The sequence below is a fragment of the Centruroides sculpturatus genome, unplaced genomic scaffold, assembly GCF_000671375.1.
Source record: "Centruroides sculpturatus isolate CEXI.00-Female unplaced genomic scaffold, Cexi_2.0 scaffold952, whole genome shotgun sequence".
Classification (NCBI taxonomy): Eukaryota; Metazoa; Arthropoda; class Arachnida; order Scorpiones; family Buthidae; genus Centruroides; species Centruroides sculpturatus.
The window spans coordinates 39,187-62,007 of NW_019385087.1; the positions used below are offsets into that span (position 1 = coordinate 39,187).

The 22,821-nt window shown below is 30.0% G+C and overlaps 1 protein-coding gene across 1 annotated transcript in view; it reads left to right on the forward strand.

The window, feature by feature from the left end:
* The window catches only part of LOC111634491 (integrator complex subunit 9-like), a 33,621-nt gene extending 16,842 nt beyond the window's left edge, over nt 1–16,779 (forward strand). Inside the window, exons 8-19 of the mRNA XM_023379282.1 lie at nt 2,355–2,444; nt 2,907–3,063; nt 5,089–5,101; nt 6,120–6,223; nt 8,250–8,381; nt 8,906–8,961; nt 9,070–9,219; nt 9,291–9,377; nt 12,284–12,382; nt 12,502–12,618; nt 14,264–14,320; nt 16,189–16,779. Of these exons, the coding sequence (XP_023235050.1) occupies nt 2,355–2,444; nt 2,907–3,063; nt 5,089–5,101; nt 6,120–6,223; nt 8,250–8,381; nt 8,906–8,961; nt 9,070–9,219; nt 9,291–9,377; nt 12,284–12,382; nt 12,502–12,618; nt 14,264–14,320; nt 16,189–16,308 (1,182 nt within the window). The 3' untranslated portion in view covers nt 16,309–16,779. The remainder of the gene's footprint in view (nt 1–2,354; nt 2,445–2,906; nt 3,064–5,088; nt 5,102–6,119; nt 6,224–8,249; nt 8,382–8,905; nt 8,962–9,069; nt 9,220–9,290; nt 9,378–12,283; nt 12,383–12,501; nt 12,619–14,263; nt 14,321–16,188) is intronic.
* Nucleotides 16,780–22,821: the final 6,042 nt, after the last annotated feature.

Here is a 22,821-nt window from a genome sequence, read left to right on the forward strand (position 1 = left end):
CATTTACTATTAACAGTTTAAGTGGAATGTATTTACTATTAACAGTTTAATTACAGGAAATCCTCATTAATTCAAACTCAGATAATTTGAAATCTCATTAGTTTGTAACCATATATTTGACCTGGCCAGGGATATGGAGATTTTCATATTAAGGAATTTGTTTAGTTGAAAATACATCTACTTCAAAATGAAAATTCTGTCCAAACTGTGATATGCATATGTTAACTCGTTCGTTTAGATCAAAGTGCCTCCATGCTGTAAGAGAACAATAGACTGTGCACAACTCTAATCTGGCCAATATGCTTTGCTTTTATAGTAACATATTTTTAGGTGTGATCTTATCCACAAAATATTTTTTTTTCCTCTTATCTCATAAAATACAATTGGTTTTTGGGAATGCAATATTGGGCTACAAATAGCAGATTGAGATATCTGTAAGGCTGTAGGCTACTACATTTGGGTGTCCTACTACTTTTTGAACCACTTAAAAATAATTTGGGCTAAATTTCCAGGAATTGTGCTTTACTTTTATAAAACTTATCTGGCAACCTGTGAGATTTCAATGGGCATGTGGTATTCACCTTCACATTTATATTATTATTATTATTAATAATGAAAATTTTACATTCTGTAAGCATATCTGTATTCCATATACTTAAATTATTTTGGTTACATGGCATTTGTCATATTGTACAGATATATGTAAATCTTGGATAATTTGAAGATTGATAATTCAAAGTCACGATTATTTCGAACTAAAGAGGATTTCCTGTACTTGTACTATTGGGTTGTTCAGAAAGTAATTTCGTTTTTTTTTCGTGGAAAAAAAACATAATACTTTTATAATAAATAAATATTTTATTGAATTGTATATCGACCATTTTGATCAAATACCTGTTGTCATCGTTTCTGGTAGTAGCATGATTTCACATTCATAGAAGTTTTGATCGTTGCTTACAAAAAACTGATCCAAGTGATTTTTGACATTGTCATTTCAAGTAAATGTCTTACAGTTAAAAAAAATTTGTATAGATTGGAACAAGTAATGATCCGAGTGTGCTCGATCTGGCAAATATGGTTGGTGCGATAGCACGTCCCATCTAAGTTATAACAGTTTCTGACGAGTTACCAAACTTGTGTGAAATTTGACATTATTGTGGTAAAACACTACACCTGTTTTGTTGATCAATTCTGGCCGCCTTTTCTGTTTGATGATATTACTCAATTTGTTTACTCGATGGCAGTACACTTTCAAATCAATTGTTAAATTGCCTAGTAAAAGCTCCAAAAAAAATTTCCTTAAAATCCCACCAAAGAGAGCATCTCTCTTTAAGAATGTGTGAAACCGATATATTAAGCTTTGAAATGAAACCAATTTGTTTCAAGTAATCATAAACAGTTCAATTTGACAAATTTAATCTCTTAGTGATTTCACGTATTGTTATTCGGCAGTTTGCTTCAATCAGTACCTTTATTTTGTTTTCATTGGCTTCAACTGGCCATCCAGAATGTGGTGCATCTTCAATATTGAAATTCCCAAAACGAAATTTTGTAAACCAGTTTTGGCACTGTCGTTCTGTCAATACATCATCTCCATACACAGTGCACGATTTCTTTTCTCGCTTGAACAGCATTCTTATTTCAGTAATAAAAGTGCAAAATATGCCGAAAATGCTGCTTCCGATCTTCCATATTTGATGGGACACAAAAAATAAACAATTGCACAAAATCAGACAAAATTTTTTACAAATAAGCCTTAAAATGCTAGCTGTCAAAATATATAATGATAATACAGTTTAGAATGAAAATGGCGGGAAAAATACGACTAATCCGTCTAGTGGTAAAAAAAAACGAACTTACTTTCTGAACAACCCAATAGTATGATTTTTCTTTTTTAAAAAAAACCTAAGAACTATCAAGGAAATGTCTTCAGTTGGATTTGATACTTAATATTTAGAATGGAAAATAAAATATAACTAATTCTTTAATAAAATAATGAACTTTCTTTAATTAAAATAAGATTAAAATGTTTTAAACTTGAATATTTTTTTAAAAAAAAAAAGATTGTTTAAAATTGTTTTTATAAAAGGTTAAGCTTGATTTAAAACATTTGAAAATTAAACTCCTAGTTTATATGCTGTAATCTGATATTGTTAAGATATACTTTATGCTAAAGATTTATATTTTGAAGGATTCTGTTAAAAGTTTGTATGTTGTATATAAGTTGTATTTTGAGAACAAAAATTAAATTAATAATTATAAATTTTTGTTTTCTTTTAATAAATAATCTCTCTTTCTTTATTAATAAGTTAAATAAATAAATTATTATATTTAATATTTGTTTTGGAGAATAGGATATTTACGGAGTCTTAAATGTTTCTGCTGTAAGCTCAGGATATTGTTTAGGAAGTTGCAATTGGATAATAAGTAGTAATCATGAGAAGGTAATTATGGATTTAAGTAATTTATTATCTTTAAAAATTAATGTTTTTTATTAATATAAAATTCTTTAGTTAAATGCTTACTTGAAATTTATTTTCTTAAATATACTGATGTAATTTTTTTAAGTTATATCAAATGGAGAAAAAAATTTCATATATTTTAATTTATTTAAATTTAAAAAAAATTCTTAACCAGTTTACTCAAAAGAAAGAAATTTTGGATTTTTTTTTTTCAATTACCAAATGTCAAATTGCAAAACCAACTCAATCATGTAATAAGAATGGACAGAATAATTAAATTCAAAATTTAAATGTCTGCTATGCTTAGTAGTAAATTGTTTGAACATGCTTCTTCATATGTTAAGAGAGCACTGTACCATAATTTAATATTTTTGATATTTAACTCTTTAATTTTATAAAATAATTTCTTTTTATATATTATATTATACACTTTTGTAATTCTAGATTACTTATATATCTGGTTCGTCAACTTTAACTACTCATCCAAAACCAATGGAACACACTCCACTTCGTAATTCGGATGTTTTAATAATGTCTAGTTTGACTCAAACTCCTTTAGCTAATCCAGATAATATGCTTGGAGAACTCTGTATAACTATAGGTAAAATATATTTTAATTATATTAAATAAACAGAAGTTTTTTCATTTTAAAAATTGTTATCTTTGTTAAATGTATTTCATCATAACAATTAATCATGCAAATTGCATTTATAAATTTGTAAAAGAGATTTTAATTGCATAGTTTACATTCAGTTGAAAGTATTTTTGAGATTAATTATTATTTTATTTTAATTTTTTTATTGTTTCATTTAAAAAGTATCAATGTGATATGTAAAAACATCATAAGAACAACCTCCTTTTATATTTTGAATATAATGTCAGTTTTAGTTGTTTTAACTACTATTGAAATTGTTGTAACTCTGCTATTTACATTTGTTTCTTAAATGTAATTTGTTGTTTTGTGATTACAGTAGAGCATCGTTTATCTGTATCAATTGGGGACTGGGGTTGTTTGGATAACTTATTTTTCAGATAACCGATTATGTACGGAAAAATATATTAACCTATCCCACGTTGAATTTTTCTCTGTTGCGTGTTACTTTGTGTTGAATTTTCGTCGCTGTTATGCCTAACGTAAATTTTTTTAAATAATAATTGTGGCTATTGTATTGTTAAAAATTAATTCTTTATTTTGTACAAACAAAATAAATACAGTATGTTGAAAAATATAAAAACAAAAAAAATCATACTTTAGAAGTTAATCTAGTATCAAAAACATTCGATTCAGCACAACATAGTCTGACTGGAACACTTTTNCAACTCATGAACCAGATGTTGTATGCCATACAATTTATTTTGGTCCACAGAGATTTTTGAAATGTCAGTTATAAATGATAAAATAGAATCAGGAGTTTTATAAATTATACTAGAAATTCTTCTATCAAGCATGACAGAATATTTTTTATGAGAGAATAGAGATTGAAGAATTGAGAAGAGCTTCAAGTCAAGCTTGACATTGTGATGCTGTTTCTGCAGCCCTTGACAGCATTATTCTTACTCAACATTGCTGAAGTCATACTTCACAGCCTTTGGGGGTCTCAATCAATCTTATTCCTTTAGATCTAGAATTTACTTCACCAATTTTACTCTTACACTTTTCCCTAAGCTTTTTTTTTTTTTTGACAAAATAGCGAGCCATTTTAATTCTACATTGATAATTTAGTGCAAAGATGAATTGTACGTACATTAATTAGATGAGTGATAAAACTTTCTAAATAATGGGGTCATTTAATCATTACTTCTGATTGGATAATAGGACATCACATGGTCACTATGAAAAGATTTTTTTTAAAGAAGTGACCCAATATGGCTATTATTTATAAAGTTTAAAATATGCCATTTGCCAAAATAATGTAAAAATGTAACTTGAGGTAAATTTTCTCGTCGAGCATGAATGTCATGTGGTCACTGATATCACTGCAATAATAGTGCAATCACAAATTCAAAATCAATTATAACCAAAATTTCATCTGGATTGGACAAAAATTGCAGGAGTTATAAGGAATTCATACACACATACACATACAGATGATGGCTATTATATTAGTAATAATTCCTTAACATGCTTAATTCAGTTTCTGTTATTTCAAATCACTGCATATATATTTTTTACAACATATAGGATATACAGTTGTCCCTCTATAGTCCGATGTTTTTTAATCTGACATGCTCAGTAGTCCGACGCACCTCCCGTCAAGGTACCCGTCCCCGTTACGTGTCTGCTTGCACAGAAGCATGTCGCGATGTGAATCTCCCCATCCAATTCTTACTCGATGACACACATTTCATGTGTTTTATGTGAGCAGTTCTGTTCGAACAGTTGGAGTAGAGAATATTGTAGGCTACTGCTAGCAAAACAATGCGAAATATGTAATTATTTTTGGTAATCCGGACACTTTTGGTAATCTGACACACCTTTGGTCCCATACCTGTCGGATTATCAAGGGACAACTGTAATGCAATTAAATAATAGAATAAATAAATTTATTGTTTATTGTTTTAAAAAAAAAATAGTAAATTTATTCTTCAATAAGATTTATTTATTATTTTATAATTCTAATATCAGAGTTGCATTTATGGTTAAAATTTATCTTCTATTAATTAAATTTACTGTTGATAAGAGGCACTACACTGTCTTAATTTAAATAAATAATTTAATGAACGATATTTAAATAATAATCGAATTAATAAAAGAATTGCTAGAAACTGCAAGAATTGTGAAAACATTACAAAAGAACAAGCAACACAAACAAAAAGCATGATAATAATAATACAGAATTCTGTATTTATTATATAGAATACTATATTTAATAATGTTCATTTTCATATTATAAACTGTATAAATCTGTTTAATCTGTAACTTAGTGTTGGATTATTTCAAATTATTCAAATAATACTTTACTTATTTTTAAGTAATATATATACATACATACATAAATCACTACTATTACTCTGATAAACATTGAAAAACATACTCTAATGTTTGAACTGGTTCCATACTATCAGCTTGATCAAAATCTAATGTACATGGTTGATTAATAAAAAGTTTCATAATCTTTGGACCAGAATCTAAAAATTAACAAAATAATAATAAAAATTTCAAACTGAAATTACATGATAAATTGCTTTTTAAGTATGAACAAAACAAATAATATATTATATATATAATTTAAATAATTATGCTATTAATTTTGTAAACATTATAGAAATCTGTTTATTTCTCATTGAAAACATTTTCAAAGCATAAACTTCATGTACAATTAATGAACAGAATTTTGTTATTTTAATTACTGTAATTATAGCATTAAAAACAAAATAAATGTAATTAAACATACCTAATGGGGCTTGTAATTTAATTGAATAAAGTTTAATTGCTTGAGTAAAACCAATTGAAATAATCAACTAGAAAGATACAAGTATAAAAAAAAATAATTATTTACATAAAATTTATTTATGAAATTCCTAAAAAATGGNATGATGATGATGATCTTAACTTAAATACTCAATAAACTAAACTAATGCTAAACTTAACAAACTATTTGAAATAACTTTTTTTAAATAATAATCTCAAATATTGCATATAAATTACATTTTTAGGCTCTCTCAAAGTAAACAGTCTAAAGTATATTTACCAGAAGAGCCATTTCCTCATGCTCAGTTAATTCGAAATGGGAGACTAAAGCATTTTCCAAGTATTTGTGGTAAGTGTAAAAAAGTAACCAAATGATTATAAAATCAGTTTTAAATTCTTGTAGTATATGTTAAAGTGATTTCATATTAATTTTTATAAACATAGCCAAACGATCGCCTTAAGTACTCTGGCTATAAATCCGCTGTTTTTAATAATTAATAATAAATAATTTGCTACTAGAGAGAGAAGTTTGGCGCCATCTCTTATTTAAGTTATTTAATAAATTATTTAAATTATAAATAATTTAGAATCATCTGGAAGCAAAGGCTTGCTCAGGGTCTGGGTGGTGCAACTTTCAAGCACACTCCACAGCAGGTGCAGATTGTGGGTTCAGATATGCCCCAGGCCAGTTCTTTTCTTCAGATGGTTCTATTATTTAATATACATACAGTATATACAGTAGAACCTCCATTATCCGGACCTCCATTATCCGGATTTTCGATTATCTGGGTGGTGCAACTTTCAAGCACACTCCACAGCAAGTGGAGATTGTGGGTTCAGATCTGCCCCAGACCAGTTCTTTTCTTCAGATGGTTCTATTATTTAATATATATACAGTATATACAGTAGAACCTCCATTATCCGGACCTCCATTATCCGGATTTTCGATTATCCGGATTGTTCAAAATAAACAAAAATTTTACGAATTTGCCGATTTGCACTTGGCAAATTACGATACTGTTTATGTACGTGATGGAATGCATAACTTTATTTGTTTCAACAACGTCTCACCCAGCACAGTGGTCATAAACTCTTAAATATATTTTACGTAGTAATAAAAATATAACTTGACATTCGTATAATTTATATTCAAATTGCATCATTTCTATGACCAAGGGCGGCGTAAGGCATGGACGACGTGAGCCACCGCCTATGCCTCGCGTCTGAAGGGCCTCGCGCCTCGAAGGTTTATGCATTACTTAAAAGCCGCGAACGCGACTAAAAAATTTTACTCGTCATGAAACGATAAATAGTTTGTCAAATTTTTATTCATAAAAATGCAGTTTCAACTGCTTTTTATTTTATAAAATCCGTCTTCTTGCGCCACCAGAGGACCTTTTAAACAATAGGTAGTCTGTTAGTGTTAGTCAGTAGAGGTTCAAATTCAATACGAACGTTTGTTTCTTGAAAATTTGATCACGGTTTAAATACAGTATTTACTTTTAATATTACCGATATGTCATCGAAAAGAAAACGTGTTGTATTATCTTTAAAAGACAAATTAAAGTATTTGTTTCGATTATCCGGATTTTTCCTTATCCGGACTACCTTCATCCCCAATTAGTCCGGATAATCGAGGTTCTACTGTATATATATATTGGGTGGTGGTAAGGTTGTTTAATATACTTATAGATTTAATTTTTGTTAGTGTGTCAAAATTATAGTCAGATTTTTTTAGTGGTTTTTATATATACAATGTATGCATGCATATTAGTTCATTTATTTTTTGTTTTATGCACACTAAGAGTTTTTTTAATACTCATCATGGGTTCGGTCATCCCATAATGGGTCTGACCAGATGACGGAGGATGGAGTTGATCATGTCCAAGCAACTCATTCCAAAAATTTGAGCTAATCCAGGATGCAGGCACGCTTGTGTCTTTAAAATCTCAACTACCTGGCCATATGTACATATTTATCTTAGTTGTATTTTAGTACATATTGCATACTTATATTTTGGTTATATACTTGATTTATATATTGTTAATGTATTATATATATTCTGTAAAATGTTTTATGTCCGATCAGTATTTTAAAAAACAATTTATTGAATTATTTTCAAAAGATTAATTTACACAAATTTATTTATTTATATAAATAATTAACACAGTAAGATGTTAAAAAATTATATGGTTATATTTATTATGTAATATTAACGTATAAAATTCTTAAATGTTTTATATTACATTATATAATTCATATAATTATCTGGTTAATTACGTTATGTTAAAAATTACTTGTTATTTGTTGTGTATAAAAAGTTATATTTATATTCTATATATGAAGTTGAAATGTTAATAAATTTTTTTTTTTAGTTGAAAATTTTAGTACTGAATTTCGAACTCCTTGCATTGTTTTTGCCGGTCATCCATCTTTAAGATTTGGAGATGCAGTTCATTTTATGGAATTATGGGGTGGCTCTTCTAATAATATTGTTGTATTTACAGGTAATAAATAAGTAATAAGTTAATTGGTACATAATTAGCACATTGACTTTTTACATGATAAAATCAGTGTAATGTAAATATAGTATTCAATATCACCTAAATGACAGTAATTCAGATATTGAAGATTAATAATTATAATTAAAAATAATATATTTTCTTGTTTTTTGAATCATATTATTTTGTTTTATTAACTAATTATAATTCTTAATTTAAATAAATAAGCATACTATTTTCAATAATAGTAACTAAAGAATACAACAGAAATTGTAATATAAAATGTCTGTTATAATATTAATATGAGTTAATCAAATGTTTGAATGTTGTTTGAATTAAATAAAATCAAATTTGTTTGAATTAAATAAAATCAAAGTTTCCTTCTGAAATTTTAACAAACACATACACTGATTTAAATAAAATTTATCACATTAAAATACTTCTACATTTGAACTGATTAATTAATTAAAAGATTATAATTAGAGATTAAAAATCGAATGCTTATTAATATATTTGTGTTAAATCAACAGAACCAGATTTTCCATATTTGGAAGCTGTAGCCCCTTTTCAACCATTATCTATGAAAGTAATTATATTCTGAATATTTAATTTTTAGTTTTCAATTACTTTATTTATATTTATACATATATTTCTAGTTTATTGATGAAATTATTTAATTTTGCATTAATATTAGGTCGCACATTATCCAATTGATACAAGTTTAAGTTTTAATCAAGCAAATAAATTAATCAGAGACTTGAAACCGACTCATTTAATTGTCCCTGAACAGTACATTGTTCCTCCGCCTCTACAACATCATAGGACAGATTTAGCTTTGGAAAGAGTAAGTTATAAAAGAATATATTTATGGAAAGTTTTATGATTTTATGCAAAGAATTGTAAATTTATTTTTAGGAATTTCCTATAATATCATATAAAAGAGGCGACGTCTTGCAGATTCCAATTAAAAGACGCTATGAGAGATTGTATATGGATGCCGAGGTAAAAGTCAAAATTCATTTAAATTATCTCAATGTTAAATTTAAATTGTTATAATGTGGAAGAAAATAGTATTTAATTCATTTTTAATAATAATCAATATCAATCATCATCATCATCAATATATATATTATAAAGGTAAGTGTACAACATGCCGCTACAATGTGCATGCCGCTAAAACTCAAAAACGAGTCCCAGTACGATCAAGGGAATTATATGGTGTGGTAGCCCTCTATCTCCCATCAGGTAAAAACAGGAAGAAGGTTCCTGTTTTTTTTTTACCTGAAGGGTAAAAACAGCTGCTTGTTAAAGATATAAGGGCTGGAAGTTTCATCTTCTAGAAATTTCTAGAACAGTCCAGAACATTTGAGAGCATTTCAGAATGTTCCGGGATGTTCTGGAACGTTCGGGAACATCCTGGACGTTCCAGAACACTCTTGAATGTTGTGGAATATTCTGGAACATTGTGGACCATTCAAAGCCTTTTTTGTATGGGTGGACTACCCATTGGTGGGGTATATAGAGCAAGATCCGTCATGGATTTGAACTTCAGTTTCTTATTAGTGACGAAGGGAAGAACTGAAAAAGAAGTGAAAATTCCAAAATAGTGCAGTGAGTGAATAAAAACAAACAGTGAAGTGTGAGTAGTCAAAGTGATACAGTTATTGAATATAAATGGAAAATAAAGTGTGAAAACTGTGTAAAGTGTACTTAGTGTATTTGTTAATAAAAAGTTGATTTGATTTATATTTTATACAATGCCCATACTTAAAAAATGAGGAGCTCTTGCGAGTTCTGAATTTTCTTTTGAATATTATCGGGAATTTTCTTTTGAATATTAAAGTTGATATCATTGACAATATTATTTTTAGTTGCCATAATTGCCCTTTGAAATAGCCACTTTGAATAATAATCGGAAGTGCAGAGCCCAAACAGTTAGGAGTTTAAGGTTGAAATTTGGTACACAGTTAGGGTACGTCATGAGAACTTACACTAAGAAGGGATTTTTCAAAATTCCCCCCGCAGAGAGAGGTTGTTAACAATGGAAGTGGTTAAGTAACAATTGAAGTGTTAAGAGAAAGTGAGATGCAAGATTTACATGCGCAGATGTGGTTTTTTGTGTTTTTGCGAGAAATCAAACATATTTTTAGACCCATCTAAAAATTTTCTAATTAGTCTGGAAACAGGGCAATCTAATTCTTGCATTCTGAGAAAATGGGTAAGATTGGCTATAATGTAATAATCTTAATCTTCGCTATCGTTACTTTTTGCCTGAGCAATGCTGGACTTATCTGCTAGTATTATAATTTATATAAATGCATATTTAACTAATTCTTGATGAATGAAACTTGTTTTATTTTAATATTTCGATCTTATAATTCTGGACATCTAACGATGGTTTATTAGCCAAAAATGATATCATCTTTGCTTTTTTTTCCCCTTACAGTTTACATAAGCTTTTTTTTTTTTTTTTTTTTTTACAAGATTCGTGACAGAACACCTTTGTTTAACTCTTAAGCAAATTTAATTAAGTTGAGTGCCCTTTTTTACAATTTCAAACGTAACTTAAATTCTAAAAAGAAGCACTAAACTTAATTATGTTTGAAATTCCATACGTCGGCTTGGATTTCTGTTACACAAAGAACGGGGACGTTAGAAAATTGATTTTGCCTTGGTAACTTCGTTTTTCTGGAAAAACGAACGTTAAAAAAACCGGTTAACTCATCTAACAATGCGTAAATAATAATAAATAATAATAATAATAATGTATTGTTATCGCATTATACATTTCCTCACGGTCGTGCCTCGTCGTTACAGTTGCGATGCCACATCCCATCGCAGCTGTTACACTTTAAGGACCGGCGCAAACCGCCCGGTTCCTGGATCCTTATTGTGAGCTTCCCCCTGCCGGAACCCTAAAAATGGGGTAGAGAACGAGCTTTTTTGAATCCGCTTTCTTACAATGGGAACGGGTCTCTGTTTAAAGCGATACTGTACCTGCTGCACGCGCGGTCGAGGAACTTCGATTCCGTAGTGTGTTTTTTGAACCAGTAAAACACGGGAATAGATCCTGTACGTTGCCACCTTTATCTTCATCTAATCTTAATTAATTAAACGTCCTTATCGTCGCCCAGTCCATAAGTGAAACCAACTGCCATGTTTTTTTATAGGTTACTTTTCACCTTTAGACCCACCACCTATTTTTAGACTGGTAAATAATTTTCTAAGTGTAATTAATATCTTCGTAACGGCGTAACTTAAAGNTTTGCCAATTCACAAATTTTCATTTTTGTATCGAAGTGTTTAATAATCGGTACATTCGTAAAGTCGAATGAGTTAAACGCGTTAGTAACGAATTGTTCGAAAAGTCTAACGAAATAGGAATAATGATGACTTCATTCTCGCTTAACTCGTTCGACTTTACGAACATAACCAATGTTAACTTTACATTCCAAAGATAAAGTTTTTCTTTTCTTGTTTGATGCAGAAGAATTAGTTCTACTTCGTTTGGATGACATAGTAGAGTCTCTCGAGTCTCCGTAGATAAAACAAACACAGAAATAAATAACACAAAATAAATTGTAGCTATGTGTGGATTCCGCGCGACACATCCGAACATGTAAGCTGAACAATAGTGTGGGGGAGTGAGTAATCAAGGGTTGCGTGGCGCTCAAACAAAAGACGAATCGACAAGATTTGAAAATCGCGTAACTCCGGGTTCGCGTAAGTCGGGGTATTACTGTATATAATTTTTGTTAATAGATAAGGTACAATAATCAAGGAATATGACATTCCAATAATAGTTTTACTACTATTTATGATTTATATATTTTTGATGAATAATATATTTTATATTATGACGTATATTATTAATTATATGTGAATAACGATTATATTAAATGTTTTAGTTAGCAGCTTCTTTGATGCCAACTGAAGTAAAACCAGGTGTTGCCATGATGACCGTAACAGGTTTATTAACTGTTAAAAATAATAAATATATTTTAAAGGTAAGAATAGTTTATTAATATTTTCTAGAAAATATAAATGAAATAAATTAGCTTATTTTAATATTAATTATGATACTACTTTAACATTCTTATTATTGTATTATTAAATATAATTTTAGCCTTTGATACAATCAAATCAATCTAAAAAAAGGAAAAATGAAGAAGAATATGGCTATCCTTCCAATTATGCCTGGGGAACATTAGATGTGCCTCATTTTTCCCAAAAATTAACAAAGGTAAATTATAGGAAATTATCTAAATGTTTTCATATGATATTAAAATTTTTCATTTTACTTTCTTCATTACAGTTTACAAATATATTTTTAAATTTTTATTTAAAAAATCTTTTTTTAAAATACATATACAAGTACTTCACTCATTTTTTCAAAACTTTTTGAAGTCCATAGGGTGATCAAGCAAACAGTGGTCCTACCCTACTCATTCATTTTGCTTCTTTCACTCAACATTCATGGAGTTGAGTGCCTCTTGCTTTGTCCAACCCTCTCTTTGCTCTCTCTCCTGCTTAGCTCAATTCACTGCTTGCTCACTCCATGGATTTTACTTATTTGTTCCTAACATAACCTATTCATAATAAGTTTTGTGTTGATTCATTAATCCCTGGTGTTGCCATTTCTATTTTCCCCCCATGACCAGAAAAGTGTTGTGATGATTTTAAGCTGAGAATTTTATGTATAAAGAGTAGATACATATATTAATTCAATAAATTTATATTTGAATAATGGATTTATACAGTATTTTCAATAAAATTTATTTTAATATGGTAACTACATGTTTATCAAAAGAGGAAAAAATGTTGAGCCTTGACTAGAAAGAACTTATATTCTTTGATAACAGTGAATGCTGACTATGTAAATTTCAGTTTTGGGTGGTTAAGTAATGAAATTGTAATATAATCATTAATAAATAGTAATTAATAATGTCTATAGATAATGCATATCATTCTTTCATCTTACGAGAAACAACTTTTGATATTATATTCACTTTTTCAATAACCGTATTTTCTTTGAAATGCCACCTTGTTTTAAGTTATGAAAACTTTTTTAGATAATAATGATTACTTAAATTGTCTGTATTATTTCAAATTAGTTAATAATTTTTTCTAAATTGAATCACTATTTAATTAATAAGAGAAATTAATAAATTTTTTTATTGGCATTTGAATGAATAATCAAGTAAAACTTTGAAAAATATTTACATATATTATGGTTTGTTCAGTATAACAAAATTCATTGTAATGAATAATAATTTTAGCAATTGTCAGAATCTCTTATATTGCCTTTCACTGTACTTAACTACTAAGTAGATATTTCTCAAAGGTTATGAATGATATTTCTTACAGGATTACATAACTTATTTCTATGTACATGTTTAGTTTTTTTCTTAAAATAGAAATGTTTGGTTTTGTATAAACTTTTAAATGTACAGTACATGATATGACCAAATAGTTCCTTGTCTTGGATAGTTGTTAATGTCAATGTGCAGCCACCTTTGAAGTTATCCCCAAGATCAAAAATACACTTCTGCTAGCATTTTTACAGCTTCCAGAAACATTGCTGCAAGCCATCTATTGCAACCACCCACAATGCCTCCTATGATGGTACTTTCACCTCATTTGATGACTCAAAATTATCTCGGGCTATTTTTGACAGATGGATTAAACTAAATATCACATTTTATGTCCAGATATTTGGTGTTTGTGTGAGTCTACCTGTTGTAAAAGGCTTGAGATTGTTTTGACGTCATTTTGAGTTATCAAATGAGGTAAAAGCAACACAGTTTGATTGTAATATTTCTTACTACAATTATTCATTGGACAATGCTAAAATAATGATTTCTCATTTATATGAATTGTTTCTTTAGGCTGGATTTGCAGATGTAAAACTTGAAGAAAGTCCTAATGGCTATATTGTTCATATGGTGAGTAATACAATACATTTTTTTTTCTTATAACTAGACTTTCATAATTATGATTTAATTAATTAGAGAAAATAAAGGTTTTATTAGACATGAATTAGTTCTTTGCATTTTGTAATAGTTATCCAGTTATATAGACTGATAAAAAAAATTTCAACAAACCAAATTCTTCATTTATTAAAATGTGTAAAACTAGAATTTTTAGAAAATATTTGTAATATGGACTTAATTTATTAATTTGACGGCTGTGTGTTCAAACAAGCTTACATGGGAACTTTATCCAACAGCGAATAATCTGCATCATCTAAAATATTGCATTGTTGCAGAAGTTTTTGGAATTTTCTAGAGTCTCATTGCACAATATTTATTTAAAAAAAAAAAAAATTATTGCCATTAAGTTGAACTACCATCGTCCATTGATTGACAGATTCACGGATTCTTGCTGAATAAAACTTGGGCTGTTTTGAATTTTAGAATTCTGCAAGTGCAATTTTCATCTCGTCATCATCAGCAAACTGCTTTCAATCCAAAAAGTGTTGCATGGAGTGGAAGAGATGGTGATTGGATGATGCAACATCTGTGCTATACAATGGGATGAGGGAAAACCTCCAAGCTGAGATCAAGCAGCGTCTGCTTGGTCTCAGCTTGATATGTGTGTTCTTGCATTGTCATGAAGAAAGCATACAGTGTTCATCTGTGGACAAACTATGGTGACTGTCACAAAAAAGTATCTTGCTCATTTCTCTTGGTTGGTTGCCACAGCCTGTCATCCAATAGGATGGAAGTCTTTCCAGAGCATGGCTTATCTTTGACTTTATATTGCTTGCGTTTAAATTTACTGAACCAGTTGTAGATTGGAGAAGACATTCTTGCCAAATGATTGCACCAAGCAGTGATAATATTCAGTTATTTTTATATCAAATTGGTAAAGTACATGTGTGAATTTGGTCACAAGAAAGTATTGGAAAACTTGACATTTAAAAAGTTGGTATTGCCAAATAGAATGGAATTTATATACTCCACAACAAACTTCTAGATGCCATCTGTCCAATCTGTCAAAGAACAATTTTGAATATCCTAGAGAGGTCTAGAAAATTTCAGAAACTTTTGCATCAATGCAATATATTTATTTATTACGAATCATATTTCCATATAGGTCTGTGATGTAATTGCCAAATTAAAAATTATCTTCAACTTCCTGGAAAGACCAACACCAAAGAAATAACTTTCTTATCAGTTGTTGTAAACCTGCCTTCAGAATATTATAAAATCATCAGTAAGTCATTTCATTTGTATAAAAATCCAGCAACGAGTTGCTTAACTTTCCCAGCAACATTTGAAACTGCATGTGAGTTGCCATAATTAGAATCATCATCATTAACATTTAGAACATCAGATCATTTTAAATTCAAAATTATGAAACAAGGTTTTTAACATTACATTAACCCCAACGATATTAAGTAATAAAATTAATGAAAATGCCGATTGAATTTTAAAGTTTTGTCTTGTTTTAGTGTGAATCAAGTGTATTTCTTGTATATATTTCCTGGCATGTTTCATATTCATATTTTAAGTGTAGTCCAGTGGAGAAAACAAGGTTTCTTTCTCTATTTGTCTGCTTATGAAAGAGGTAAACATGAAAGTAGATAATAGATAAATTAATATTACAATGAAAATCTCTTTGTTAGAAACTAAAATTAGAAAGGTTAAAAAATTTTGGGACTATCTGACAATTACATCTCTAGTTTTCTCATATTGAGAAATATTTAATACTTTTATTTGTCACTGTATAATATAAATTTTATAACTTTTAACTTAAATTTTGATATAAAAGTATTCTAATAATTATAATTTAACAATTTACTGGACAGCAACACGAAGATACATTAATTCAAGTGGAAGATCACTCCACTCATATTATTTGTCAAGGAGATTCTACAATTAGGACCAGATTGAGAGATTTACTCTTGCAATGTCTGAAGAAGTTTTAATTATTTTAATGTTAACGAAGACAGCAAGAATTAATAATTTATTTAAAGTAATAAATTTATTTTTTTATAAAATTTGAATGAATTTCTTCTTATGATTTTGGAAAGAGCATATTTATGACGACGTATTTAGTTATTGTTTAATCTAATAAACTCTTCCACCCCATGTCTTTGCAGATATATAATTGTGAAATTTTATATGAAAATAGAAATATGTGGTTCTTTAGTTATAAGCATAAATTTCTCTGGAGAGAAAAAAAAATCGCACAAGGAACATGCCAGTAATTTACTATTCCAACTTTACTGCACCAGGAAATGCATTTCGGGCCTTCTGCCCCTCCTGGGACCTTTATTCCATCTCTCTGACTATTTTTTAAAATAACGTTAGTGACCACTGGATGAATCAACTTTGTGAATCAACTGATATATAAAATTGAAATTAAAATAAAGTTAACATACAACTTTACCTGTATAAAAGTGAAAATAAATGTAATTTTTTTCATGTGTGTTATCCTTTTACAGCATTATCAATGTAAAGTAGTTACACTAACATCCCTTTATCATAAGTAAAGGTAAGGCTGTGTATGATTTCTTAATTGACTTCTTCGGTAGACAACCTAAATAATTTAGGGAATGTGGAAGGAGAAGATTGCCCCTCTCCAATGATGATTACGGTTTGGTTTTATTCGATTACAACAACACGACACATGGGCGATCTGCCAAGCGGGAATGCCTCCTGGAAAACTGGCCCTTATTTAGATGTTACACGGAGGAAACCCAGAAAACTCCACGAGCATCTTCATGCTCACGTATATTGTGCCACACTCGCAATATGACAGTCGGTATTTTTTTTTTATTAGACTTTTTTGCTCTGAGGGCACTAAGAGATCTTTCAAAACATTATTCGTCATCAGTTCTGTTAGGTCCACAATGGGAGCGGCCGAGTGGTAAAGGACAAGACACATATCAAGTGGTCACATATCAAGTACAGACTTACACCTAAAGTTCTTCTGGTTTCTCGATTGCCCGAATTCGACCATAGAGATACAGACTAAAGCCTTAACCGTCTCGGCATATCTGACCGTCACCTTTTTATAGCTAGGTCTTGAAAGTATAACGAGTAGCGCCATTCGGGATTTAATCTTGGACGAACCGAGTTGAACGGCTAAAAAAATTTTAAATGTGAATACAATAAAATTTCCATCTTATGTGACCGCTAAGTCATAAGTAGTATAGAAATAGAAAACGCGACACAATATAAATAAAAAGTGAATATTAATTAACTTGTTTGCTTCCAAGAGGTTTTTGGTGGTTTTGAAAAAATATTTGTTTAAATAAAAATAATTTGAGAAAGGTAGAAAAACCGGATTATCGGGTTCGTTAAGTTCTTTGTTATTAGTGAAAAGTTTTTGAATTTGATTAAACAGATTTCTTTTCTAGATGCCATGAACGTCTTGCTACACTTCTATATCGGTGTGGCTAGTGGTCGAGAAGAACCTAGCTTTCCAATCAATGTAGGCAACAGAGGAAACTTTTAAGCGTAAGGATACCTCACGAAATCCTGGTCCTATCTGCTAATTGTTACGATTCGACTCGTGGGCTTCCGCAGTCAGTATGATGTAATTATTGTTGGAGCATTCCGACATTGATTTTTTCTATTTTTATTACTTTACCTATTTAAATTTACGTGGAGAAATCAGACTGAGGTTATTGTGAAGAGTTCAAGACGTGCCTTCTCGTAATATGGTCAGATGCACCAGAAGTGTTTGGTTGATTCAATATCACTGCAGTGAGGGCAAGAAGAAGAAGAGCATAGCGAATAGGATTGTAAAAGTATAGCAATGGAGCAGTTTCCGTGAGAAGATGGCAATTTTGTAGGCCTAGTGTTGAAAGGGTCGTATGTTTTCCCTGCCTTTGTTGTGAAGAATAGTTGGTGTTAAGAAGGTCCTGACGTCTTTCACAGTATATATGTTGTGAGAGGTCATGAGAGTTTTAGTGAGCTGGTATGATTGCCGCAGCTGACTGCTTTGTCCGTTACTTCATTGGACTAAATGTCCTGGTGTCCAAAGTAAAACAATTGAAGATGCATCTGAGTAGCAATATCAATTAAGAGAGGAAGAGATGAAGGAGAAACTTTGAATAGAGCGGAGAGTACTGACCTACTGTCAGTAATAATGACCGTTGGGAGGCAATGGCTTCCTCCCAACTGGAGAGTACCCTGAGGATTGCCAATGCCTTCGCTTATAAACGCTCAAGAAGTCAACTTACAGGACTTCGAATACATTTGCTACAGAGATCGGTGATTTCGTAGCGTCAGTTCCAACTAGGAGCCAGAAAGGCCATTTCCTTTCAATAATATCCTGAAACTGGACCACTAAAATGTGTGGGGGAATTTGTCTGCATATCGGGATCACATCTATTTGGATCCGATATGAGGAGGGAGAGTTGGAACCAAGGCTTGATGGGTAGAAGGACTTTTTGAAGTCAGTGTTATAAACGTAATTTTTGCATTTACATATTTAATAAAATACTTATAGAAATAATTGGACAGAGGTGACATATTTACCGCATTTAATTTTTAAATGTAGACTATTTATTATGATGACTTACAAGTTGTTGGATGATATATATCATTAGAACATGTAAAAACATAACGTTTGAATAATCTCATTTCTTGAATGGGCGGCAAACATGTCTGTTTATGTTGTTAGATATGTTTCATTGTATAATTAGTTTCCATGCAAACCATGCATATTTTATCATAAACTTTAAAAATCAAACTTTTTGAAAAATAATCAAAATCCTTGCCAAGTTTTTTTTAATATTTGAGTGAGCGTAGCTCAGCAAGCATGCACATTCGCGATATTTTAATTTAATTACATAATGACAACTAGCTGGTGAGTTAACAGGACAAGTTGCATTCCGTACTCTCGTATAGTTCTAAAGTTATTAGTTATCAAAGTGGCTTTTGCTCTGCACAATCAAGACATTACTAGGTTTAATGCTACATTTTTGCTCTTAGCATAGTCGGGCAGAAAATGTAAAAGAATGCTCTTTCTAATGCAGCAAAAAAAGAAAAAAGTTAAGATAACCCATATGATGCTATTTGCCTCTAAATGTTGGTAAAAATTGGATCTCAAAAGTTTCCTGCATTTTCAGTGGGCATATTTCTAAATCTATAACAGCTGTAAGCTTGAAATATTGTGATTTCTGTTTTATGAGAATGAATTTTATTCAAACTTTGGTGAAGATATGTGAATACACTACATTTTGTTAGAAGCTTCTGTTAGCTTATCTGAATTGTCCACTTGAAACTCTTATCCTATCAAGTTTCATGCTGTAATTAATGCTGCCTTAGTCAATGAACCATTGGCCAACAAAGTTTACTTTTTAACCACTGTTCACGGCACGAAGTATCTTTACATTTAGGCTTATATCTCAAAGAACCATACGGGGCTAATATTTTGCATGGTTTAGTTTAATGTCCTTAGCTACATTTGTGCCAAATTTCATTGAAATCTGAGTCGAGCTGGAGACTTTGATCACTTGGCATGGAATGACACTAATTATTTCATTATTAGCTAGAATATATCATAAACATATTAACAGATAATCTTCAATTAGTCTCATTTTTAATCTTCCCAAAAATTGAGTTTGTTTTAATCTTCGTGAGCTCAAAGAATATCTATTGCATGTTTTTGATATACAGAATAAGAAGAATATACAGGAAATTGCTCTTTCTACTCAGAAATGGATGGTTTTTAGCATTTTCTTTTAAAAAACATATGGTTTTTGGTCATCTCGCTAAAGTGGTCCAGAACTGTATGTACACTGAAAACACTGAAAAGTAAACCCGAAATGCATTTCCCAAATTAAACAAATGTCATTTTGTTGAGTGCGGTTTCCCGAAAGAATATACTTACAAATAGGTTTTAAAAAAATTATTATTTCTTAAAATAGTCTATCACAGAGTTATTTGCCCAATTCGCATTTATGAGACATTAAGAATATTTTTATTCAATTGTATTACTTGTGTATTAAGAAAAACATTAAGATTTAATATNGCTAGAGAGAGTTTATTATTTTATAAAAGTATAATTCGAAACTATAATTATTTCTTTATAGTTAAAAATCCTGTCGTTGCACAATGACAGTGTGTGTGTGTTTGTGTGAAGTTCATTCAAATATAAACAGGTAAATTTTAATATATATATAGACCAGTTTGAAAAAAAAATCGTTTATTGAATTATTATTATTATTATTTATTCTGAGAAGTCGTTAAGAAACGGAAAAATGATGACGAAATAAAATTATGCGATTTATTTCCCTATTAAAAGGTTGCGCAATTATACGAAACATAAAATATATTAGCAGAAATAGCATTCATTTTTATATATTTACTTACAAAACACTTTTATTTTCTTTACGATTAGTTTAATATGTAATGACAAGTCCGTTTTGTATGTTTTAAATGCACTTATGCCGAGCCGAGTGTATAACACATTATGCAACTCGCAATACAACCTGTGACCAAATGAGATGATTCATTGCTTCTGAAATGACACGATTACATAAGGCTCTGTTATCTATGAGTTGATAATTGATTGCTAATTTTAAGCTCCAGCTATTCTCTCGTCTGTATGTTAATCGTTTTTTTTTTATTTTTGTCTAATTTTCTCATTCCTTTTCTTATTTTGTCTTGTATATACCGAGTGATCGTAATTAAAATACCCTTATTCAAAATGCTATTTAGAAAGATATTTAGCTGTTCAAATACAACCAAATATGGCTTAGTGACATTTTAGGACATGAGAAAGAGGATGCGAGATGAGAAGACAGTATCATAGATAATCATTTAGTCGATGAACACACCGTCCATCGCCATCCCAGAATAGGGACCACATTGAGCAGTAATCCTTGGATCTCTGCGTACACGAGTGCCTTGTACAAATAAAATGTTGCTTTCAGCACAATAAAATGCCTTAGTGTTGAGTTTTAGTACTAACTTTTTTACGAAAATATGTTCCGCACGTTCTGAAACGTTACCATACCACATTTAAATTGCTAAATATCTCTAACGGCGTTAAATATGATATTTTAATTACGATTAGCCGGTGCATACTGCTTTTCTTTCAAGATTTTCGCTTAATTACTTCAGTGAAAGTTTGTCTTATCGGTAGATAGATATGAAATTTATTTTTAAATATTCAATTTTTCGAATTCTAGTCGAATTTTTTCACAAAATTTAGTATAGTTAATGCCGATAAAACCGGAATTTTCACTAATTGTAGTCTTATCACTACACTCATGTTCAAAAAATAAGCATAACCATTAATTTGTCCTATACCCCAAACTATTGATCAGAACAGCCTGACGCTTAACATATTTAACAGAGCATTGTTTTATTGCATAAAAATACAATCGAAAAAACAAAAAGTTAATCTGAATCGTGTCAAACCAAAAAATAACAAGAAAAGTGTTAAGCATTGTCGTAATTTTTCACAGAAAATGGTTAATATGGAGCGTGGTTGTTTCCTGCATACGCACAGGATTCTCAGCAATTGCTCATAGTGTTTATAACGTTTATCAACCACGTCGAGAAATTCCATTATTGAACTCCTTGGAATATTATTGATAGAGGGATGCATCTCCTTAGAGCATATCGTACGGTGTACGAGACGGAGATCTTGCTGGACAATTCATGCGACAAATATCTTAAATATCAAAGAGTCATTGACGAATGTTTTCTGTCACCTTGTGCCAACAACACTCCAGGAGCTCCGAGATGCTTTTGCTCTTGACAGAATTAAATAAACAACGTTATAACCACCGAGTAATTGCTATGCAGACTACGTCCTCTCAGCAAACAACTACACGACCACTGGCATAATTTTTTTTTTTTTTAGTTGGTAGGACGCATATAGATAAAGTTAACTTAATAATATACAATTTACTACTTTCAAAAATTAAAATAAAATTTAATTTCGTGTTTTATTTGAAGCACTTTTTGAGGAATCTAATTTTGTCCGTGAGCAGTGTTTTTTTTCCTATGTATAAATCACCTAAGTTTACATATTTGTTATAATATTTTATAAATATTAACAGTTGAAACAAATATTAATTTTTTTTTTAAAGTTAAACTTGTTATCTAAGCTTAAAAAATATATAGCAACATGTAAATACTTACGTGAAACTTTCATTCAATTGCGGTACTTATACAGTAACTTAACTTATAAGTACAAAAATCACATACACTAACTCCACTTATGACTTATTTTATTGTAACCATAGAATATTCTCATTATTTGACGTAAAATATAATTATTCAAAAGTTTTTTTGGTGTTTTCAGACACCACAAAGACTTTCTGGATACAACGGGAATTCCATAGATTTTCAATGGATTTCCCACTTATTGGGAAATCCACTTTTCCTTCTGGCTTTTCGCGCTATTTATATTGTATCCTTTGAACTTCGATAAATTTAGTGTTTCTGACCGGAGGGGGGTCTATTCTACG